The sequence below is a fragment of the Mollisia scopiformis genome (genome assembly GCF_001500285.1).
Source record: "Mollisia scopiformis unplaced genomic scaffold LY89scaffold_31, whole genome shotgun sequence".
In the NCBI taxonomy this organism is placed as follows: Eukaryota; Fungi; Ascomycota; class Leotiomycetes; order Helotiales; family Mollisiaceae; genus Mollisia; species Mollisia scopiformis.
Window position 1 is genome coordinate 6,490 of NW_017263611.1, and position 23,796 is coordinate 30,285.

The following is a 23,796-nucleotide window of genomic DNA, read 5'->3' on the forward strand; positions in this document are numbered from 1 at the left end:
GTAGTGAAGTATTTAGTAAGCGTCGACGCGTTCTTATAATACCGAAAGCCGTCTGAACGGCCGGAAGCTCCAGCGTAGAACTCATTCAGGATGTTGGCCCGCTGCTGGGTCATCTTCCGGTCCGAGGAGGCGTTACTACAGAGCTCATATGCGTCTCGCAAGAGAGCCTCAGCCGCCACCAGAATCCGGACCAAGTCAGGATCCTCAGCAGCCTCTGCCTCAGCATCCAGCTCTCTCTTCGGCGGGAGGGCGTACGAGCTCTTGATCTCGGCGTCCTTCAGCCCGGCCAAGTGGGATGGGAAGCCGGTCCGCTCGAGCTATGGCACCCTCTCTGCCCTAGAACCCCCAAAATCGTAGACGAGGCTTGCCTGCTCCTCCAAATCATGTGTCACATCACCATTATCCTTCTCTAACTTCACAAACAGTTCCTTTTCTGGCTCTGTTAATGGAGCAAAGTCCCTAGCTGTCCCGAAGACCCCGCCTTTCTCTTCGTCCACCACGATAAAATAATCAATACGCCCCCCTGCAGTAAAGTACGTCTATAGCTTGCATTCTCTCTATAATGGCCCGTTCTTCTGTTTTGCATCTTTCACCTTATGAGAGGCTATGTGCTCTTTTATCCTAGGAAGGTGCCGGGTATAATACGTGCAGTGGGGGCAAGAAAAGCCATCATAGCTAGCAAGGTGCTCAATTAGCTGACATTGATCCTTAGGTCGAGGCTTATGCTCCTTGAGCTCTTCGACAGTCCTCAAGTCGTAGCTGCTTAAGAGTTGAAGGGCCGTCTTCAAGACATCCCCAAGTAGGCGGTGAGGGGCAGCCCTCAAGTGCCGCTCCTGGGCTGAGCGTCCAGGGACAATACAGGACTTGCAAGTGCGGCATACTACCACGCAGTGCAGGGGATCATATGAAAACATAACGGGGACTATATAGAAGCTTTCCTACATAAATAATGATGCGAAATAAGGGTCTCCTTTCCCACCGTACTTTCCGACCGGAAAGTGTATTAGTCAGCAGACAAGCGAGCCAATCAATCGATGGCCGTCGTCCTTTCCCATCGGAAAAGGGGCCCCGCATAGGGGGTAGATCTGGTGAAAACCTGCAAGGGACTGGTGGTTATCGAAGGAAGGTTTCTCCGGCTGTCTCATTTGTCGGTGCAGAATTACTGCGAGAAACATAAGCAAGAGTGGATCAGTGGCCGCTACTTTGATATTGCAAAAGTATGCGCGTGGTTCCTGTTCCGCTACAAGAGCGAGGACATTGCCCGTTTGCGCTGGGCTAGATTCTATACGGGACACACGGCTGTCCTGCCCCGAAACGAAAAAGACGAGCTCAACGACCTTTGGATATATGCCAATGACAACTTGCATCGCCACTTCGCTATGATCAACGAGAACTCGCAGAAGCAGACAATCGCAAAGCTCATACAGGAAGGGATCGATAAAAACTCCCTCAATTCTCAGGTCTGGCTGCTTCGCTTAGCGGCTGAGTTAGTCCCAGACTACGAAGAACATTCTCGGTTTCCCGATTTCACAGGTGACTTTGTGAAACCAATAGGAGAGTTGACTTGTGAAAAAGGTCGCCTTGTCAATCTTGACTATGCAGCCTATGCTTACCACAAGTTACGCTTCCCAGGAGTTTCGGTTATTATTGAGGCCCTAGTTGCTGGCATTCTCTGGAAGATGAAGGATCGCCCAGGGCGGTGGGAGCAGGTGGTGAAGGAATCCAAGATACGAATCTATTCTCGGAAGGTTCAAAAAGAAAGAGGACCACATAGTATTTTGGATCCACCCAATGATAATCAGAGCAGGGAGACGTCGCTCGAAGATATTGAAGGCCTGACAGAAGGTGATGGGAATATGGAGGTGCTTTCAGAGAATCCCGACCCCTTAGTGAAAGAACTTCGACCTCTTTTATTTGCATTACACAAGGTGGACGAGATATACAATCAGAAGGAAATTGACGAGCCGTTTCGCTGGGAGAAATATGACCACCTAAATCGGCTCAAAAGCCTCTTCGAGCAGAGGGATACGAGTGCCCGCGGCATAGACGAAGACATTTATAACGAACTTGCCAGACTAACGCTTTTAATGCTATGCGTGCAGGGAACAGCTTGGAAAGGGCAGTACAGCAGCTTTGTCAATTACCTCTTCGACGAGTTCCCCAAAGCACATAGCATCGACTATCGCAAAGCACACAGCATCGACTATCGTCACCTTCTCACGACGGTCAGTTCTCTCGATTGGTCGAAATGCTTCTTGGATGCTGCCTATAACAGCACCAGAAATGTCTTGGAGATTTTTCTAGCCCACAAAGCCGATCCAAATGCCGTGGAAAAGGACTCTAAGGCTAAATATGGCACCCCACTGATTGCAGCTGTCTCTGGTGCTAGGCCCGAAAACGTCAAGTTCTTGCTGGACAACAACGCAGATGTCAACGCCAACGCCAAGGTAGGTGACTATGGAACTGCTCTAATCGCAATTTGCTCAAAAGAAATTATACATCAAGGAATACTGGAGCTTATACTGGGCCAATCTACCATCAACGTCAACGTCGTCTCCTCGACTGGCAGCTACGCCACAGCATTGATCGCGGCATGCGCGAAAGGCCATTTGCATATAGCAAAGATGCTTCGGGTCAAAGAATGTAAACTTGACATGATGACAGACTACGGCACTCACCCCAACGCATTATCTGCAGCAGTTGAGGCGGAAAGCATCCGGAGCGTGGTCTTCCTCCTGGACTTCGGCGCTACAGCCCAGCATTGCAACAGAAAAATATGGAGCCCTTCATATATCCCACCTTGGAAGGAAAATGGGGCCAACAGGAATCGGTCCTGTATCCAGGTCACCAAACGGGAGTTGATCTCCAGCATCGTTTGGGGTGCCGGCGACGAAATTAGCCAGTTGCGGGAGTTAAAGGTTAGGGGGTTTGGGTCTGATTCGAGGGACGAAATTGCAAAGAACATGGCGAAAGCGTTTGGATTCTCAACCAGAATCCCGGCGATTACAAATGGATTCTCGTGGATCATACAGGAGAGCACAGCAAATATATTGGAATGGTCCGAAGCCGTTCTCCTTTGGCGTCGCCTCATTAGATTGCTTGATATAATTGAAGACGAGAACTTGACAGTTGAGGACTCGGAATTGATACCATCAGAACAGAAGAATGATATCTCCAGAGGCGAATGGTATAAGGCTTTGGATTTTCGCCCACTACAGAGGGTTTTCTCAATCGAGAGTGAAGGGTTATTTATAGAACAGGGGGTATTCGACGAGGGAGACGACCAGGAGTTTGTTACGGATGACGAAGAGATAGCTGTTGATGAGAGAGAAGAATGTCTAAATAGCCCTGGAGAAGAGCAGTGGTGCCACGAGGGAGAGGTAGCTGCCAATGATGAGAGAGGGGAAATCCCCAATAATCAAGAAGAGCAGCCCGGAGATGGACGAGCAGCAGCTCTTGAAAAGGGACAAGTAGCCGGGGGTAATAATAAGGAGCAAGCAGATCTTGGCGAGCAGGAAACAAAGATGGGGCGTTTCGCAAAGTCATTTTGTTGCGTATGTTCGTAATAGCTGATTATCAACTAGTACTTCCACATGACGAAGCCCAAGAGGGAATTTCCTTCAGTGCTCTCCTCATGTATAATGTCAACGCGATTGATTGAATTGGTAGCACTCTAGCAGCCTAGCTGTGTCTTATATTGGTTTAGAGAATATTACTTCAACGGCTCAATTATAAGCAGACTCCATCTAGCCAGTTTTTGGGGAGGGGGGTGTTGGAAAGGGTTGATTTGTTGCTAGCAGTGCTACTAACAACGCGTTTTACTTCGAGCCTGTAGATCTTCGTTGATATTTTCCGATTGGGAGATCTTGTGGTTGACTGTTTTTAGGATGTCCTCCGAGGTGGTTGGCTTCTGTCGAATTTCTGTGGATATCGCCTAGTTGTTCATTCGAATTCGGATCTCGCAGGGGTTGCCCCGGGCTTGAAGGGCTACCCGTCTTTGACGATGTTGCCGTATCCATGCAGGAAGAGGTACCAGATGCGGAGAAGTCGTCAATTAATGATTCGACGTTGTGGGAAGCTCGGAGTCTTCAATTTGTTCACTCCGGCGCAAAGCCGCGCTCAATCCAAATTCGTCTTCGCTCCGCACGCAGCGACCTCCTCTTCTCCCGCTCCCTCGCCTCAGCCTGCACCCTCTTTAGTTCCTCTACCGCTCTTGCCTTCTCCAAATCTTGTGTATGGCATGAGAAGCATAACGGCACTGCTTGATCCTCTGGCCCTTTGGCAATCATCTTACACCTTTTGCATCGTGCATAGGGTACGCCATGCTCCTCCCACCGCGCGCCCAACATATATCGATGCACGCCTGGTAGCGGTCGGCGCCCACATTCTATGCAGAACCGGTTATGCGCTTGAGCCCCGCCCGGTGCCTTCTTCTATGTAAACATCTTAATGCTGAATTTGGCCACAGGACGCAGCCTTGTGCAGCCAACGCAGGCAAGGAAGTCGAATTTTGGCGTCTTCTCTGCTGATAGAAGCTCGGTGTGTGAAGGCGGAAGGACCAGAGCGTGGAAGTAGTGGTTGACCAGCCGCAGAGTATGGAGGTCGAGGAATTGCAAGTGAGGGAGAATAGCGGCATGGATCTCCGGGGGTAGAGCGAGAAGAGAGAGAGGACGTGATGAGAGTTCTGGCGAGGCCATTGTGGATGTCGGGGCTACAAGCTCCATTACGTGTTTTGCTAAGGAAAACAGTATATATCGGCTTTGAGAGGGATTCTGGGTTCGCAGGGATGCCTCTTACGGGCTATAAATAGCATGTTACTCGAACCTTCCATAGGCACGTGCCCTCTGGCGCGCCGTTGCCAAACCGCTGCCAGTCCGTCGTCTCGTTCACGACGCCATCACCACGGCAGGCTAACATGGACAGAGCTAGTCAAGTATTGGCGCAAGGCGTGCCTCCTGGCGTGCCTAGGTCATACCGTGCTCTTGCAGATCATGGCAAAGTCCCACATTCTACACTCCACCATCGTGCTCGCGGACGACCCTCGATGGAAGCGAAGGCCCAAGGCCAACAGTACCTCAAACCGTACGAAGAAGAGGTTATCGTTAATATACAACAGTTGCGAAGCGAATTATTACTTTAGAGGGCGATCTGGCGATTTTGGGCTTTGCAGAATATAAAGCCTGGGAGAAGAACCGACTTCCATCTTGGGTTCCGGACTGGATGATGAGTACTCAAGACGTTAGCCAAGCTTACAGAATACTCAATGGGAAGTACGCTGAGTTTGGCTATTTCGAAAAAGATTGGCCGTATTGCGCAACTCTCAAATCAAAAGCTAGTATTCAGGATGATATCTTAAGCAACCGGTTATTGGGACTTCGTGGGATTGGGCGGTATGAAGTGAAAACGACAGCAACACCATACAGCGAATCAGTTGACCTTGAGTGGCTCATAAATCAATAGTATGCACTAGCTAACGCGTGCCACCCGGATGGAATTTATCCGAAGAATGATGAAGACATGGAATTGGCATTGATAAGTACCATTTGCGGGGACCTTTTTCCCTCTGTGCACAACAAAAGACTATCAGACAAATTCAAAACCAGGTTCTACCCAAGATCCTTCAAGAACAATACTACTAGAGAAGAGAAGTTGGTGGAAATATTTACCTTCCTTTGCCACTTTCATACCCGCAGGCGATTTTTTATTTGCGGCCAACAGGGTCTTTTTGGCGTAGGGCCAGCAGAAACTGGGGTGGGAGATGTGGTCTGTCTCTTACTTGGAGGCAGAGTTCCTTATGTCTTGATACCATTGGCGAACGGCAATTACCTTCTTATTGGTGAGCGTTATCTGCATGATATGATGGATGGGTGGTTGATTATAGAGCTTCAAGTTAGGGCTACAATGGCAAAAGGTGATAATAAGTTTCGCCCATCGGATATTCTGAAATGTATTGAAGTAAATGAGCCAATTGAACATGAGTGGAAGGTTTTTATTGACCAGATGTTACAGGGTATTTTCAAAATCAAGACTAGTTCAAATTCACGCAATAATTAATTTGTTAAAAGTTCTCCTGGAAATACGCAAGTTAACTCCTATAATTAGGCTTCACAGAATTATCATATATAGTAAATTGAGAGTTATCAATAGTGTCTGTAAACCAAAATCCACAGCGAAGGAAAGATACAATTATGTTCCATACAAATTAGTAATCTGAAGAGCTTGGCATTTTGTCTCACTAAGGTGCTTAAGGCACTGAGTATCAAAGCTGTTAACGGGTCTGTCGATATTTAGGGTCAAAATCATTAATATTCCGATATTTACAGTTATTAGATCTGGTAGGAGAAATGACAAGGTAAGCAGCAAAGACCTTGAACTAAGCCTAAAAGAGCGTGTTGAGACACCCGAGTGCAAAGCCCTCATTTGATAGGTGTTGACAAAGAAGAGAGAATTTTTGGGTCCTTAGAAATGACTGTATGCGTTTCTCCAATCCTCCACCTGAATCAACACGAGGAGAAGTCCTACTGTTGTTCGAGCGAACTAAACTGTAGACATACCGAGCTCCGCTTATGCAGTCGCAGTCTCGACGCAGGAACAGGCAGAAGAAATTTGTGATGGGTTCGACTGGCATTCAGAAACATAGATTGGCAGCCCTGCGGTAGCAGTGTTCACAGCATTCGTGTACGAAGCACAGAAGCTTGTCACCAAGGCCGTGGACTGAAGGAACTGACGCAAACAGTTGTTATGTTCGCAAACAGCAGTTGTAGTTGGGGCAGTTGCCTTTGCTGTCGCAGTGGTGCTTGAGGTTGTTGAGGTGGTGGTTGTAGTTCCGGACCCAGGCTCAGAGCCGTAGACTGATATTTCATAGACTCCCGCCTCCCAGTCAGCTTCTTTGTTGTGGTCAACATCCCAAATGCTGTAGTCATTGATTTTGACATAGCGGTAGCTGCCGCTTAGAATGTGCGCTTGGTAACCCGGGATCAAGTTTTCTGTGTTGTCAACGAGTTGGATCCAGGAGGAATCGTCGGTGCTACCACTGACTGTATAGCGGTTGACACAGTCCGACCCACCAACACTCATGAATGACAAGCCTATCCAAGCAAGGTTGTAGTTCTGTTCGAGATCCACCTGCCAAAAAAATGGCACCCCGGTAGGTTGATAGTACTCCTCAACGTCATCATACGGACCGACATCGTAGTCAACCCCATCATTCGCTGCTTGCGCACTGAAATTGTACGTCCCAGCCGCTATCTGAGCCGCTGTCAGCTGCACCGACGGCGTCGCTTCGACTGGCTTATTCAGTGAGAGCAAGTTCCACGGGAAAGGGGCGATTGAACCGTTCGCTACGCTGAGTTGCAACGAGGGCGTATACTGAAGATGCATAAGTCCAGTGCCCGTGTCGCCGGTAACCGCTGGTGCAGTGTCATTGATGGTGAGCGGCATGAAGACGTAGGTAGACTCAAAAAAGGCAATGGTATTGTATCGGTCCCCAACGTAAACGTACACCGGATCCGCGTCTGTGCCAAGATTGAGGATAAAGGTTGGCTGGCTGAAATACGTGCTGGGATCACCAACGGGCTCCATGCTTGACCAGGTTGAATTTCCATTTCGGTATCCGGTGATGCTGTCGCGAGGAAGGTCGAATCCAGCCGTCAAATTTGACGTGCGGATGTACTGCGCCTGGTTTGGGTTCCAACCACTCTGGGTAGAGGTGGTAAGATATACGTACTCACCGGCTGCACCGTAGTGTCGAACAACTGTTGGTGCCTCACGAGATACGGCAGTGAACGTATCGTATTCTTGATCAGCGACGACGTCGGTGAAGTCATCGGTGAGCAGCCACAGACGATTGTAGACATTATCTGAAGCGGAGAAAAGGTACGCGGAACCATCCTTTGGATCTTGCCAAACGGTCATATCACGAGACCGATATCCGAGGTTGGTGCCATTCATGGGAGGCTCGGGGTCTAGGCCGTCGGTTGTATAATAGCACTCCGTATTGTATGTTGGGCAGTATATCTTGACCGACTGGTATCCAAACGTTGGATCCTCTGGCTCGTATGTACCTGAAGGAACATTCACAATCGGCCGAAATATTGGAACCGAGGTCGTATTGGCGACTACCGTGTATGTCTGGGATACTGTGGGGCTGGTTGCGTTATTGAGGGTACAAATCGCCTTGACAGTCGTATTGGAGCCCGTGATAGAAATTCTCGTCCCACTCCAGTACTCGGTACTATTGATGGTTGGGTTGGACCCGTCCGTTGTGTAATAGATGACTGCATTCGTGGTATTGCATGTGATGAATGCAGCATCACCACTGTGCACCAAAACGGTTGAAGCAGAGGAGGATTCATCCAAGCCGGGGCCAATGACTGGAGAAACGAGAGCTGTTCTTTGGTTTCCTGGGTCTCCGATTGTGATGACGGTGGTTGATACCTCAGATCGATTCGCGGTGGGATAACGGATAATATAGCTGCTGGCATCAATGTTGTAATCCGGGCTGTACTTGTCGTAGAATGAGGTATCATATGGCGTCATCTGTACCGAGACCGCTTTCAAGGTCATATTGAACGTAATTCCCGTCAACTCGTACGTCCAGTAGTTATCGATCTCGGCTTCCCCGTAACCGTCGCTTTGCGAGAGGTAGCTGACTGCTTGTGGATTGCTGGTGCTGACACCGTTGTACTGTTGCACCTTTGGTGGATAATCCGAACCTGAGTTTGGCACATACGCAAATCCTTCAACGCTGCTGTCCTTGGGGGTGGACGAGTAGTCAATGGTGACCCCCCCAACGCGGTCACCCATGGCGGAAGGATCTTGGTTCCCGGCACCGGGACGATGGTGGCCTTTGGCGGTGAGCGTGTATGGTCCTTCGACATCGTCGGCGGTTGCCACGAAGAGTTGGGAGGGGCCGAAACTTGCAGTCATCTCCCAGTGGGCCCACAGGACATACTTGCTGGTTGCCGCGTTGTAGAGAAGCTTGGGGCGTTGCACTTGGCAATAGGTCAATTGTTGAGTGCCGTTCACGTCAGGAGTATAGACATTGATGACCGGTCCGACGTATGCCCAGTTCAAAAGATCCTGGGATTTGTACATGTTGACGAGGGCTTCACTGTAGGGCGGCCCGGTGCTCGAACTGAACACCTGACCGACCCAATAATACCAAGTGTCCACCTCGAGGAACCCCCCACCAAAGGCCTGTATGGGATTGCCGGAGGTGTCATACCAGATTTGACCGTTTGGGATGGCGGTATAGTTCGGCTGTCCGGGAAGTGCTGCACCGGCACGAGGATTCAACTGTGCCTCTCTCCTCCCCAAGTCAGGTTGTCCTGCGCCAAATGTTGGCACGGCCTGAGTGAAGGGGAGGCAGAGGAGGATAAAGTGAGGCAGACTCCACTTCATCTTGAGACGGATCTTGCCAGCTGATTGAGTGAAAGAGTAAAGAAGACGTGGCAAGTAGGCGCTGATGGATGTGGAAGATGACTGAGGTTCTTGTCGTACTCGTCGAAAAGGGGGGATGTATGCAGCGATTTTATACAGATGCAATTCTCTCTACACGACCTCACATTTGCATCAAGACATTGCTCCCCGTCCTTTTCATCTGGCTGCAAGGGACTGCCCCGACATCCGGGCGAGGGACATCTCGGTGGAGAGGACCTGTCCTATTTTGCCCTTTACTATTTCCGTTCCTCGGAAGAGATGCCGAGACCACATCTCAACCCCACATCACGATGGCGGGGGTTGGGAGTGATGGAGACGTCGTTGCTTCTCCAGGTTTTTGCGGCTGAGAGGCGATGATGTTCGCATACCTCATAAACGGGCGACTTGGGTATCTTTCGGCAAAAGTGGCAATGGTCATCACCCCAATTGGAGGGGATGGGAAATTCCTGCTTCTGTTGTGCTTCGGGGAAGACGGGGCTAGATATTGTGCTTTTGTTTAGTCTTGGTCGGGGAAGTCGATATTTGAGCCCCCTGCGAACCCTGAAGTGAAGTGCCGAGCGGTATGCAAGGGTCAGGTACGCACAAGACTTCGTGCGGGGTACAGCAACTCCCGTTATCGAAGACGCCAGGGCAAACGAAGAAGGTGCTGATTACTGCACCTGACCTGTGCTGTGCTGTGCTGTGCACCCCACGTGGCCATCGTTACGAGCCCGCTTGTTAGAGAGCTGCACACCCTTCACCAACCCATCGTCCTCCTTAGGGATAGTAAAATGTGCCGTGCACGCTTCCTTTGGGGTCCTCCTTAACTAACGGACCGCAACGGGCCGTGACGGATCGCACTGAGCGATTGCTTTCTACTGTGCTGTAGCACTAAACTGTCCGCCAAGTCAATGGTCAAGGCTGTCGTCTGCCCCGCATTGAGAAGCACGGTGCAGCCTCCCTGGCTTCCCCACCCCCGCGAAACAGGTCAATCTATTTTCAGATGCTTAAAAAGTAGGAAACAGGGGTAGGGCCTTGGATGTTGCTGAAGTTGCTCACCTGCTGATCTGAATGTAACTTCGCGGACAAAGTATTTCTCCGTCCCCACCCCGTAAATTCCAGTACTGTGACCCCACAGTACGAAGTAGTATCCGGGGAACTACCCGCTTGGAGACCCCACGGGGGGATGATGGCAGTGACTATCAGGACTACCTATGGGCAAAATGTGCTTCGAAGGCCCAAATCCAAATGCCTAACCCCCGCTATCGTGCTATGGTTGCTTGCCCATCGGACATATCGTCAGAGCCAAATTTTTATGCCATAACGCCGCAGAAAGGTAGGTCAATTTGAGCGTGTTGGGGCCATAATATGCACATTTGGAATACAAGAATACGCAAACAACACTTGCCGGTTCGCAACTACCAAGTGTTCCCCTTTTCATTCGCACGAAAATCAGACTCTTCCTTCGAGATCAGAATTTAAAGCTTCGAGGAAACAAGTCTGAATTGGCACAATCATCAGACATCGCCAAACCGTACGCAGGAGAGATATTTTGCTTCCGGGTCTGTTGCCTTTAGCTGGCTGCACAGCAATTGTGAACGATGGAACCCAACTTCTTTGCAAGGTATCGTTCACTTCACCTGAAATCGTGTTAGATGCCCTCCTTGCTGACTCGCTTCTAAAGGCAACATTTGGTTCTGGTATGCATGATTGTGTTCGGGATTCTCCCATCATTTACTGGGAGAGTAAAGGCAGACACATTTGCTCTGGGCGCTGTTGCAACTCCTTTCCAGCTCTCGGGCGAGCATGCGGCAAACAATATCAAGGTCGATTGGAGCCTTGTGGCTGGGGCTTCAAGCTACCAGATATTCCAATCTTCGAACGCTGAATCAGGCTTTCGTCACACCGCAACTGTTCCTGGAAACACGTTCGATGACTATGGTCTTAGGGTTGGGGAAACGTACTACTACCAGGTCCAGGCATTTGCCAGCAATGGAACAGCACTTGGGCAATCCACTGAAGCAAGTGCTGCTACATTTACGGTAGAAGATGATTATGACTCGTATGATAACACTGTACTGGAAACCTTCGTGCCAAAGTCAAATCTGGAGTCAGGGGGTCTATACTACCAGTATAACTATGAATCGGATGCCAATGGGTTCCTGCAGTTCGTTCAACAAACCTCAACTGATGGGTTCAATTTTGCCGGCAATACTACGGTCCTCAACCGATCAGAGGTATGTGCCTCAGTCCCTGGGGGATATTGCATACTGCAATCTACGAACATTGTAAAGAACCCAACTACGGGTAACTTCGTTATGTGGGCGCACCTTGAAAATAACGTGGACTACACCCTTGCCCAAGTCGCGGTAGCGGAAGCTGTCCCAGGTCAGCCGTTTACTTTCATTGGAACATATCAGCCTGAAGGTCAGCAGTCTCGAGATCTGACCTTCTTCGAAGACGTCGACGGCTCTGGCTACCTCATCTCGACCGCGAACAACAACCAAGATCTTAACCTCTACCTCTTGTCGTCGAACTGGACCACAATCATCTCCTGGCCGGCCATTCTCCTCGCCGGCCAGTCACGAGAGGCGCCAGCAATGGTGCATGTAGACGATTATTACTACCTTTTCACGTCAAATACCGCTGGATGGTACCCCAGCCAAGGGCAGTACATCTCAGCATCGGATCTTGCCGGACCTTGGAGTGAATCTCGCGATATTGGCAACACGGCAAACTTCGGTGCTCAATCGGGCTGGATTGCCACTTTCGGCACCCAAATGGCCATGATGGCAGATCGCTGGGGTGCCGAGTGGGCACCCCCAGAAGAATCCAATTCTCAGCGGATGTTGCCAATTTCGTTTGGCAATGGGTACGCAACGTATGGATTTTACGAGACGATCAAGTACAACGTGACTAGTGGTGGCATAGTTCCGGTGCAATCGGGGAAGATTCTGTCAATAGGCAAGCCGGTCAGTGATAGCGGACTGAGTACGGATGCACCCGGCGACGCGGTGACATACGCAGCCAGTAAGGCCAACGATGGAATCCAGACTGATGAGGACAATTACTTCAAGTCCAACTTTGTGCCTTTCTGGTGGCAAGTTGACCTCCAGACCAATGCATCAATCAGCCAGATCGACATGACCACAAATCTGGTCAAGGGTTCCGAGACCTATTATGGGTACACAATTATGGCCAGCTGGGACGGTTCATATTACATTCAGCTTGTGGACGGGTCGACCAATACTGCAGTAGGATTCGTGAGCAATAAGATCAGCAGCACTTACAAGTTTCGGTACATTAAGGTCAATGTGTACAGGGTGGTCAATGTCCAAAATGGCGGAGAGGCTGACTGGGCAAGAGGCGTCGATGAAATTATGGTATATGGCACCACTTAACCGCTTCTATGCAATCGCGACGATCGCTTGTGTGGATTCGTCCGCAATCCATCTGCATCAAACTTCTGCGTTACCTACACCACTACAAGCGACACTGCCACTTCAAGTTTCTCCAACCGATATCTCATATTGCTCAACCCATCCGTCACCAATATTCTCAGCTTCTTCTTGCCTTATGAGTCTGTTGCTGCTACGTAGTGGCAGCTCTCATTGAGAACGGCTCGCTGCAGCCTTCATTAGGATGTAAATAGAACGAATAGGCGAAATCGATTTTGGGCACAGATTTCTTATTCTTTCATTTCTCTTTCCCCTTGCTTGGTATTCAAAAGGAGTTGATCAACGAGGACGTAGCCTTAGTTTTATTTAACACGTGCAAGCGAGTTGTGGAATTAAATGAGTTGTCTATAATGTTGTTCCCGACGAAGCATACAGCTACCCTCCCAGATAAATTGCCAGACTGAACAAATTTCTTCTCAATTAATCTAGTTTTGATTCACAACTATGTAAAAGGGTCTCCCCAACTACCCACTAAACCTCAATAAACAGTAATAGTATGCACATACTTCACCTTGCCATCCACCAGTATAATCTCATGACTATCCGGCATATTCCCCAAACTATTAAAAGGGCACAACATATCCAAACCTCGTTGTAAGCCTCACAAGAGATTCGCCGTATTTCGGCGGTGTGGCGCGCGGGCCAAGTACAGAGGAAAGCACGGATAAGGCGTTCAGGATGCGACAGGTCCAGGTGAAGCTGGGAGATGTACGCCTAAGTGGATTGGACGCCCACCACAACGTCATTGCTTTTGCCCCAGAGAGGAGAGTTAGGCCCGTCTTGGAAAAGACGAAACTCGGCGTATAATGAAATAAGGCAGGGAAGCTTGGTGTGACGGGCATATGGTAACTACATGGGAACATGGTCTCAAGCTGTAAAATAGTATCATCATCATATAGCATATTCACAGTCATAGATAGGCCTGAGCTCTATAGCTATGAAAAGATATGTTGCCTGGAAAATGTGGGAAGAGAAAGCAATAGGCTGCCGCTTAGCAACGCCCCCCTTTTTAAGCGAGTCGTAGCAGCAACTCGCTATAGAACCCAAGCGAAACTGTTGAATCGTCATAAGTTGCTTTAGACATTCAAGATAGCTATGACGGCATCCAGTTCCAAATCCATGGCTTCCATGAAGCGAGTATCGGCTGGGAGAAGAATTGGATTTGCTAATCTGAAGATTTAATAATCGAAAGACAATTTCCGAGGATTCTTGAACAAAATATTGCCTATTAAGTAGACTACTTTATTACCTAAAGTTTAACCCTGCTACTGCGACTGCGTTCAGTTGAGTAGCTACATTTGTAATTGATTAAGCTTATCCCTTGTTAGGACTTGCTCATCCCAGTTATACTTCGCCCAATAATTGCTTTCCCTGAACTGAATACACCTTGACTCTAGTCTGGTTTCTCTTTGTATCCCTCGAAAATATTGCCACAATAATGCGTCGGCCTCAGGTAACTTATGGTGACAAATTTGCTCATTAGCTTCCTTCTCATTCCATTTCCGATCAGCGATCGCACCCAGCAACATATCGCATTTCGGATCAGTCTCGAGATCCCACCAATCATATGTGTCGGACCATGCTGGCTCATAGATACTATTATCATGCGATCGTTGGTGTCTTACGCCGAGTCTACATTTTGCAATCCATTCGGTCACTGGTGGCAACTTTTCGAGAGGCTAGTATAAGTTAGAGATGATCCTTTTTACTGGGAAGTTCAAACTTACTTTGTTACATGTGTTGATGAGGATGTCGGAAGCGAGGGCAGATGCATAAGCTCGTGAGCTTTTATCCATTCCGATTCCTTTGAGAAATGATTGTGTCTCACTGGACCACCAATTACGACCGCAAGTGCAAGGAAAATTGCCGTTTTTCCTCTCGTTGTGATGCTCATGATCCCATACGACAGCATGCCGACTGATGTATACAGGAAACGAGCTCCCGGAATGGTTCGAAAAGTCAAAAGCCTTAGGAGCCACGTTGCCATGCTGGAGATACTGCTCGTACGTTGTTTCAAAGATCTTGTCCATGTCGAATCCACAATGTCCCAGCTTATCTGCACCGATTATTGGGATTTCGTGGTTAAATCCTTCTGTGAACATTGTGTAACCTTCTGGTTGACAAGTGATGCCATTTTCGGGGCAGTAGCGGAGAGTATCTGGATACTTATTGTCGCAAGACCTGGCGTCGAGATATCCATCGTCTTGACACTTGAGATAAAACCTTCCAGCTTTCCACGCGGTTGTGATGAGGTAGCCATACATGGCCTGTTTCATATCACTGTTCCAATTGAATTAGTACTCCATATGGAATTGTAATCAAGAGGGGAGAATCGTGCCTTTGTTTGATGTGTAAAGCTAGTTGATTCGACCAATCATGTGCACTAGCATCCACAGTCTTCAAGAGTGCCAGAAGATCCTTTCCCGGCTCCTTTACCTTTGTAGAGATCAAATCGCTCCACATCTTGGAAAAGAAGTACCTTTGATTGTCAAACGAATCTTCGATATGCTTCTTCAATGCCGCGCTGGATTTGAAATTGTCGACCTTTTTGTTAACGGCACAGGCATCCGTAGCGTAAAGATGGGGAATAACGCCATCTTGGGGCGCTTTCGCCAGCTTCTTGTCGGCTTGAATCGCCCTTTCTTCTTCCTCAAGCTCAATGACTTGTTTTATAAATTGCGCGTACCTAAGCACGTCTCCAGCGAACGGGATCTGTGAGATACCGATTGAGAAGCTAAGCATTGTAAAGATGAGATTTCCTAAGTTCTTGCCCATAGCCTAGTGAGCATCAATGACTGCGTCCCTTTGGGCGGTGAAGTCCAGGACTATTTGATCGCTAACGAGGGAGGCAGTGGTACGAATCAAATTGAGGCCATCCTCGCTCCTCGTTAGTGACGAATGAAGAAGTTGAGACAGCTTAAACCTACGTAGGTACTTTTCATAATGCCATTGAGAGTCGTCATCTTTAAAGCGGCGAGAACAACTATCTTTACTTCCCTCTCAATCTCCTCATCCGTCCTACCTCGTGGATTGTCTAGTTCGTGCGACAATATTTTATCGCAGTCCGGCCCTTTTTTGCAGCCGTTTTCGAGATTACAGCTAAATTCTCCATCGTACACATGTACCTGGCCGAAGTATTCCAAAATCGAATCGGAAGATTCCATCTCAGCCCTTTGAGTTGGGTCTTTGAGAACGCCGTCTAGCCACCTTGCGAGGTAGTCGTTGACTTCTGTGCCATATGTGTGGAGGTCTTTGAGTCTGGGCACTTCTCTACATGTGCGAGGGACGCACCGGACGCCCTCGATATTCTTGCTGACCAGTCTGCTCGTGCCGCCCAGCTCTCTTGTGCTGACGGTGTGATTGGGGCAATTATAATAGTGAATATGGAGAGGCGGGATCACACGAGCTGAACCCGAAACAGGTGTAGGACTCGAAGCAGAAGCATGGAATGGAGGTGTGTCTCGAGCAAGTAGGGCATTCCCATATGCAGGCTGTATAGCCAAGAACAACTTCCACAAGGCCTCGATTAACTTGGAAGGCCTCATTGTGATCTTAGATTTGCTGCGCAAAATGTCGTTGGCATACGAGAGCCGTCAGTTCCAACTTCTGAAATGTGAAGATGTAGAGGGATTATGAGTGAAAGGAAGAGGTTTTTTTAATTTAAAAGATGTCCTGTGGACTTCAAATTCAAACCATTTTGGTACTTGTTCATCCGGATTAGAATGCCGTTCCGATCCATGGGTTATTTGAGGGACTAGTGACGCCGCGCCCAATGTCCTCCGCGCCCTAACAAGAATATAATAATCCCTCCAGTACGAGAAATGTAAAGTTGCCTGGACTACCAGCCGGAATTACCCATTCTGAACCCAATTCTTCCCTTTTCAAAACCACATCCACTAATGGGTGGAGAGACATTTCTTCTTTCTCAAAGGGGTTAAACTATCAAAATCACTTGTAATCAATTACATGTAGATCGTCAATTACAATTTAGAGGTGAAGGCCGAATCCGCGGAAGGAGACGAGGAAGCTGTCTCGTGATCATATGTCGAATCCGAACTTGGCACTTGACTGGTATTTTCGTCCTTAATCTCGTAGAAAAGCACCTGCTTCCACTACAGCAATAGTCAACACTGGATTCTTGGACCCGATGTGATAGTCAAGCTCCTCCATCGACTTTCACATGATCGTAGATTTCGTTGACTTCTAGGTAGTGAAGCGAAGAACTCTCTGGTATGGACTGCTGGGCTGCTGCCGAATTGGGTTGCTAGTACAAACAATGTTTAAGCTGTGACTGACTTCGTCATGAATGGAGATAAATAGATGCATCTGCAATATCCCAGATCACCAATGCAACAATATTAATATTCAGATCCGACTTGGTTTGTGGGAGCCGGCAAACACTAGGCAATCTCAAGTGCTTAACTATGAAAATTTTATCTGAGCTATTGGCATCTTTCGGGCTATACTAGATGCTTATGACGTATTGAAGACTACTTGTATATTGTCCGGTCAAGTAATGCCACTTTAATTATTGATGGACGAAGTTTAAGTAATTTCATAGCAATGGGAATTGGATCCCGTGACTGTTGCCACATTCTGCAAGTTGAGGAACTTTTCTTGAGACATTCTACCATTCTTGGATTAGGATACTTGCCTGCAATTCAGTATTAAAGCGCCAACTTTGGCTTTTCCCACCAGACATTTGTGAGGAGAGTGAAGTGATAGAATGCTTGAAAAGATTCAACATCCCCGAATAATGCATGCTGCGGTTAAGACAGGGAGAAATTTTGACAGTAGCGTAGAAACGTATCGTGAAGATGAGAACAAACATAGAAGCAAAGTGATGAAGGCAGCGAATTGCATGCACAAAAGGTGTGCACTTTAAGTCCGTAAGATGTTGGAATTCATGATCGTTTCTTTCTTCCATGCGCCAAGTGTGTATGGGTATCTTGAAAGCTTCCAGTCAAACGCCAGATGTAACAAATTAATCGCAAGCCCTAGCCATCTACCAATGATCTCAGAGATATGTGGGACTTTGCTGGCTGCAAAATTGGACGAAGCTGGAACAGCAACTTTGGAGGGTATACGAGCTCAGAATTCTAGGTCATTGGAGGATGTCGTAACTCAAGAAACCGCATCCAACTCCATCCCATCCCCATCCTTCGCGGCAGCTTTCGACTTGGTTGTTTTCGGTGCATCTGCAGATCAAATCAGCAATGTCTACATTGCATGAAGAAGCCCACTAACCAGTCATCTCAACTTCACCCTCTTGTTCCATGGCCTTCTCAATTGCTCTCTTTCTTGCATGATTCTTCGCTTTCTCAACCTTGCGTGCCTTCTTTCCAGATAGAAGTGCTGCTGGTCCACTGGTAGGAGCTAGAACTGTGCTTTTTCTTGTTCCACGTGGATTCTTGGTGACTTTGTTGACAGCATTGCGTCGCTGAACCTTGGCTCGACTGGCGATCCGACGACTTTTCGAAGGAGTGTTGGGATTTCCTCGAGAAGCCATTGCGGGGGATTGTTGTGGTTGGGGATTGAGTGATTGGTGGTCGTCGTGAGGAAGAATTTATTTCTTGACGATGATCTTGGAGGCTTTGCCGTGCCATTGACCAGGCATGAGTGTTATTACTAAGCTAGATGTGGCGCGCGGTGAAGCTTGGCTTTTATGCCTGAGGCTTTACAGATGAAATTACGGCATAAACATTTTGGGTGTGCGGGGCGGCCAAAATGGTCGATCCGAGGTACCGTACCGCGTGGCGATCCTGCAAAGATATGCACGCCACAACAGCCATAAGGCTGATAGCGACTTCCAAAATGGTTAGAGCACCTAAGAGCTCGAAATAAACATTTTTATAGGTATTAGGAGTTGTGAGAGCTTAGTGATAAAGCGGTGATAGAGAAAGTATATTTCGCTACAAAAGTAGACCCTTGCTAAATCAGCCGTACCGACGACGATATGAATATGATTTTCTAGTAAAAGAGGTTGAGGGTGTTTTAGAATAGCCATAGAACATGACTTTCAAAACATTATAGAAGGTATTAAAGTATACATAGAATTTTTGATGCTCAAAGTCAAAGTACCTGCTATTTTTTCCGGCACGGAGGGTTTTCCGGCACGCAGGGATGGACGTTACGCCAGCAGCTGCTTTATGGTGGTGAAGTACTTGGCGAGCGTAGTCGCGTTCTTATAATAGCGGAAGCCGTCTGCTCGGCCCGACGCCCCAGCATAAAACTCGTTCAGGATATTGGCCCGCTGCTGCGTCATCTTGCGGTCCGAGGAGGTGTCGCTGCAGAGCTGGTACGCGTCTCGCAAGAGAGCCTCAGCTGCAACCAGAATCCGGGCTAAGTTGGGATCCTTAGCATCCTCAGCATCGGCATCCAGCTCCTTTTTCGGCGGCAGCGCGTACGAGCTCTTGATCTCGGCGTCCTTGAGTAGGGCTAGGTGCGAGGGGAAGTCGGTCCGCTCAAGCCAGGGCACTCGAGCTGACCTCGAATCGCCAAAGTCTTGGACAACACTAGCCTGCTCCTCGAGGTCACGTGTCACATCCCTATAGTCCCTCTCTAGCTTCTCAAACAAGGCCCGCTCTGGCTTTATTAGTGATAAAGAGGCCCCGGTTGTCTCCTTGACCTCGCCCTTCGCCTTCTCCACTATTACAAAGTAATCAATACGCCCCCCCGCAGTAAAGTACGTCTGCAGCTTGCATTCGTTCCACAATAAATCGTTCTTCTGTTCTATATCCTTTAACTTGTGAGAGGCTATGTGCTCTTTTATCCTGGGAAGGTGAAGGGTATAATACGTGCAGTATGGGCAAGAAAAGCCATCGTAACTAGCCAGGTGCTCGATCAGCTGACATTGATCTTCAGGTCGAGGCTTATGCTCCTTAAGCTCCTCGACAGTCCTCAAGTCATAGCTACTTAAGAGCTGGAGGGTCGTCTTCAAGACATTTCCTAGGAGGCGGTGTGGGGCAGCTCTCAAATGCCGCTCCTGGGCTGAGCGTCCGGGGACGATGCAAGACTTGCAGGCGCGGCATACTACTACGCGGTGTTGGGGATCATATGAAAACACCACGGGGACTTATATAAAAGCCTTCCCATATTATAATGATGATGAAGTGAGGGCCTCCTTTCCCACCGTACTTTCCGACCAGAAAGTGCGTTAGTCAGCAGGTAAGCGAGCCAATCAATCGATGGCCGCCTTCCTTTCCCACCGGAAAAGGGCCGGCGCCTCTTTACGATCGAATTTTTTTTTATACTGCGTTTATCGCGGACTGTAAGCTTCGTTGCTTCCATCCTAGACTACTTCGGCGTCGCAATTACTTAGAGCCATCGGGTTGCTCTCAATCTCGATGCAACGCGAAGGCGATTTAATTGAACGTGAAATCCTGCGTATTGTGGGGCAGGAACAAATTGTTTAGACAGGATATCAATCAAACCAGGTTCGTCTTGTTTGTTATGTGGATTTTGCAGCTCAGAGTAAGTGCAGCATTCACCGCAGTTGCGACTCGTAGAAGGATTGGAGATGTTGATTATCGCCAGGAAAATATTTTGGAATCATTATCTAAGAGTGATATATCGCTACTGTGTGTTGAGCTGTATCAAGCATGGAGGACCTCGTCCTCAAGGCTTAGAGTTCGGAGTCCATGGTGTGCAGTCACTCTATTTTCCTCTTTGCTTAATTTTATAGAGTGTCATTTGCTAGTATACTTTGTATCGCAACGTAGCCTGAACGCTGCGTCCATTATTCTCATCCATGAAACAGTAAATGTGCTTTGCGAGTAGACTCCAATCTTCTCTTTCGATTCCTGCTTTCTTCGAAACATTTCATTCGAAAGCACGCTCAGGAAAGACCCGCCCAGCATGTCTGGGGAGGCCGATTCTAGGATCTGTCATATGTGCAAAGTATTTTTGATCGACGCCTAGTGGCTGATGCTTGCATTGATGAGCTCTGATTTCTTCTTGCTCTAGCTCTCTCGTGAGAGCTCCATCTTGACTTGGCCTATGCAGGTCAACGCCTCTCGCAACGATCTGCTGGTACACATTCTCATCCCAAGTGAATGAAGAGTCATCGTCATTCCACTCATCAATTTGCGTGGGAACTCCAACCAAATCAAATAAGCAGACTTCTTTCAACATTTCGTACTCTGGATCTTCTACCAACTCTAAGATCTTTCGCTGTAGCAAATTGGAAATATGGGGCTGATGTCGCAACGAAATATTTACAGCTTCAGTCCCGAGCGGGTTGCGATTGGACCTAAGAGCGAACCTGACCTTCTCAACCCCGGAAGGAACCACATTCTTTAGGTCTTGCAGCACGAACCACAAAGTGGGCTGCTCCTCATCTAACGTAGGTGGGTAGACAAATTTCATGAAGTTTTCTAATTCAAAGGCATCATCGCGCTCCGCTCCATCATCGATTCTGAGCATTACGTCCTCACGAAAGTAGAACTTGCGCTCATCGCCACTTGAGTAACCAAACTCATATCGGTCGTCAGCAAGCCACTGTTTGAAAGATTGGCCGTTGATTCTTTCGAGTGAGTCTTTGGCTGAGGAGTGAAGTAGGAGATTTTTGAGGCTCCGGGGTACCAAGAACTCGATCCATCTCAGTGTTCGACAAGCCAGTACGAGCTGCTCGATTGTTTCTTGTGACATTTCACAGCAGTCCAACTTCAAGGTTTCAATCGAAGAGCAACCGATTGGGAGTTCCCACTCCTCTTCGTCATCAGGATATCCAACGACCTGTAAGCTAAGTGCCTTCAGGGCCGGGAGGTGGAAGAAGGGGACGATAGCTGAGACTGGACAGTAAAAATTGTTATGAGGATGCTGCAGACTCGTGTAACTTGCGATGGAGATGTTCGTCAGGGACTGAAAACCTGGAGGCCAGATTGGAGTGGGTGACGAAGCTGCGACCTTTGAGATTGCTTTGCTGAGGAATTTCAAAGGGTATTTCTCGAGAGGAGGCATATGTCTGGCACGGATTGAGTCATGTCTATCAAAGAGGACTTTATACTTACGCAACAAAAATTACGGTACTGATACTGGGAGCAAGAGCGATCATCAAACCCTTCAGCGCCTCATCCGAGCCTGCATGGATACGCTCCATCCATTTGCTTGCCTCCGACTCGTCAAAGTACAATTGTTCTTTCATCACCTCTTCCATTCTGTCCCCAAACCCACCATTATAGTATTCCTCACTTAGGTCCGTATGATCATCAGTCTCCACTAGACCCCCATCTCCCCCGAGATCATGGTCGTACTTGTTCACATCGAAAGTATCCCAGTGACTCCATTCAAGTCTCGTACCCCAGGATTCGAAGCGCTGGAGATGCCACATTTCAGCTTGCGAGTCTAGCATCCCACGTTGGAGAAGGGCCGGGGTGGAAAGAGGGACGCGATCATGAATGATGCGGAATTGTAGATGCCATTCTTGGTGTTGAGTCAGGAGGCGCTGTGAGCAGTTTAGCGCTCTTTGGTGGGTTGTTGCAAAGGAGAAGAGAGATTCTGGTGCGAGGAAGGATATAATACGGAGGAAGAGCTCATCAGAGAGGCTGGAGAGAGTCGTCGAGTAGGCCATGGCAGAGGTTATGTTGTTCAAGGTTCGTGTGCCTGAATCGTGAATCGCCTTCCTACGTAACCGTACTCGTAGCCGAGGTGTAAGCAGAATCCGGGCTCTGACACAACCTTGCATATCTTAGTAATTTCGGTATCAAACTCCTAGGAAGGAACATGAAAAGATGGGAGATCAAAATACTTCCAAACAGTGCACCAAACATTGACGTTGCTATCATGTGATTTTGCTGCGGTCTGAACAAGATATATACCAGTACCACGTATGAAGTTATCATTGTTAGGCAAAACGAAGAATAATGCACCGTTCTGCTCTCTAGTGCCTTTATCGATATTTTTTCAGACTCCCGTTTGCCTGAGGAGTCTTTCCTTCATGACAGAACTATCCCAAGCCTCGATCAGCAGACCTTGATTTGATTCTCTGGTCGAATTTGTACATTAAATACTTGTGTGTATTATGTACACCGGCATCTTCTTGCTCTTCAACCTTGGATTCATTTAACAAGCAATTTCATGCCGCTGCGAACATTGGAGAATGCGTTTGATACTGTTATTCTTCCTCTTCGTTCACTGCGTTAACTCCTGAAAGGGTCTGACAATGCTTCGGGCCTCATTCGATATTCAATATTTCTATGCAGGTCGATTTTGTTGCACTGCAGGCTTGCCAATAATGTTGATTGTTGTCAGCCTCAAGAGGCGGGGTAATTCCCGTTCCTGACACAACGATGGCGATATTCAAGGTACAATGCATGTACAACGTCTTTTTGGGTTCATTCAATATTGAAGCCCCTGGCTTGGACTCATTCAGCTCGCGTCATCTTGTCGATTCCTACATCAGGCCACTGCAAACCTCTGAAATTAGTAACAAAGGTAAATGCTCAAGTTCCACAACATAACAGCAAAGATTTCGCTAGCGATGGTCGCAGTTCAGAAAGCAATGAATGCATCTTCTCGTATTCATCCCTACTTTCCAAACTCCGATGCACGCTGACCCTCAGCACCTGAAAATTCAGCTGCTCTATTCCGATATCGTTGGGTGCCACTGAGTACCACTGCAGTCTGTCAAGACCAGGTGTAGCACTCTTTGAGAGGTTATTATGGCATCGTTCCATCATTTATTGCTTCAACTCCCGCCTACGTATTTCGCTTTCTTTACATTTCAAGTAAAAGTTTTGTGAGCGACAGTACACGATGTTGACCCTGACTAATATCCTCGTTCTCACCTTCCTCACCCTAGTGGTAAATGTTTCTCCTTCTATCATTGCCGAAAGATGGACGCCGCCACTCCCTTCGTGTAGTTGCTACACTCCATACAAGTATGCTGGGTGTTTCGCCGATCCTAGTTTGCCTACAA

General features: G+C 48.1%; 7 protein-coding genes across 7 annotated transcripts; 2 read left to right on the forward strand and 5 right to left on the reverse strand.

Annotated features, from left to right (window-relative positions):
- The first annotated feature begins 1,876 nt into the window (after nucleotides 1-1,876).
- Nucleotides 1,877-3,785, forward strand: LY89DRAFT_321863 (ankyrin). Its single transcript, XM_018206722.1, has one exon. The coding sequence runs from the start codon at nucleotides 2,088-2,090 to the stop codon at nucleotides 3,564-3,566; it is 1,479 nt and encodes a 492-aa protein (XP_018062996.1). The 5' UTR covers nucleotides 1,877-2,087; the 3' UTR covers nucleotides 3,567-3,785.
- A 312-nt stretch (nucleotides 3,786-4,097) lies between these two features.
- Nucleotides 4,098-4,697, reverse strand: LY89DRAFT_676558 (uncharacterized protein; the record flags this gene model as incomplete). The annotated part of the gene is made up of 2 exons (XM_018213600.1): nucleotides 4,098-4,433; nucleotides 4,491-4,697. 2 exons carry the CDS (start codon nucleotides 4,695-4,697, stop codon nucleotides 4,098-4,100), a joined length of 543 nt encoding a protein of 180 aa, XP_018062997.1.
- A 1,735-nt stretch (nucleotides 4,698-6,432) lies between these two features.
- On the reverse strand, nucleotides 6,433-9,402 carry LY89DRAFT_724696 (uncharacterized protein; the record flags this gene model as incomplete). The annotated part of the gene is made up of 1 exon (XM_018218922.1): nucleotides 6,433-9,402. One exon carries the CDS (start codon nucleotides 9,400-9,402, stop codon nucleotides 6,565-6,567), a length of 2,838 nt encoding a protein of 945 aa, XP_018062998.1. The 3' UTR covers nucleotides 6,433-6,564.
- A 1,724-nt stretch (nucleotides 9,403-11,126) lies between these two features.
- Nucleotides 11,127-12,994, forward strand: LY89DRAFT_763951 (uncharacterized protein; the record flags this gene model as incomplete). Its single annotated transcript, XM_018221617.1, has 1 exon — nucleotides 11,127-12,994. One exon carries the CDS (start codon nucleotides 11,127-11,129, stop codon nucleotides 12,819-12,821), a length of 1,695 nt encoding a protein of 564 aa, XP_018062999.1. The 3' UTR covers nucleotides 12,822-12,994.
- Nucleotides 12,995-14,170: 1,176 nt separating this feature from the next.
- Nucleotides 14,171-16,423, reverse strand: LY89DRAFT_763953 (uncharacterized protein; the record flags this gene model as incomplete). Its single annotated transcript, XM_018221618.1, has 4 exons — nucleotides 14,171-14,557; nucleotides 14,606-15,158; nucleotides 15,358-15,656; nucleotides 15,806-16,423. 4 exons carry the CDS (start codon nucleotides 16,421-16,423, stop codon nucleotides 14,171-14,173), a joined length of 1,857 nt encoding a protein of 618 aa, XP_018063000.1.
- A 1,329-nt stretch (nucleotides 16,424-17,752) lies between these two features.
- Nucleotides 17,753-18,464, reverse strand: LY89DRAFT_629081 (uncharacterized protein). The gene is made up of 2 exons (XM_018211196.1): nucleotides 18,126-18,464; nucleotides 17,753-18,076 (listed from the first exon to the last, which is right to left on the reverse strand). Exons 1-2 carry the CDS (start codon nucleotides 18,385-18,387, stop codon nucleotides 18,003-18,005), a joined length of 336 nt encoding a protein of 111 aa, XP_018063001.1. The 5' UTR covers nucleotides 18,388-18,464; the 3' UTR covers nucleotides 17,753-18,002.
- A 2,235-nt stretch (nucleotides 18,465-20,699) lies between these two features.
- On the reverse strand, nucleotides 20,700-22,449 carry LY89DRAFT_741500 (uncharacterized protein; the record flags this gene model as incomplete). The annotated part of the gene is made up of 2 exons (XM_018220714.1): nucleotides 20,700-21,843; nucleotides 21,890-22,449. 2 exons carry the CDS (start codon nucleotides 22,447-22,449, stop codon nucleotides 20,700-20,702), a joined length of 1,704 nt encoding a protein of 567 aa, XP_018063002.1.
- Between the last annotated feature and the right edge of the window lie 1,347 nt (nucleotides 22,450-23,796).

Coding starts and splice junctions, on each gene's coding strand:
- LY89DRAFT_321863 (XM_018206722.1), top strand. CDS start 2,088: ATGCTATGCGTGCAGGGAACAGCTTGGAAAGGGCAGTACAGCAGCTTT.
- LY89DRAFT_629081 (XM_018211196.1), bottom strand. CDS start 18,387: ATGGCTTCTCGAGGAAATCCCAACACTCCTTCGAAAAGTCGTCGGATC. Junction 18,077..18,125: donor GGGTGAAGTTGAGATGACTG/GTTAGTGGGCTT, acceptor TTTGATCTGCAG/ATGCACCGAAAACAACCAAG.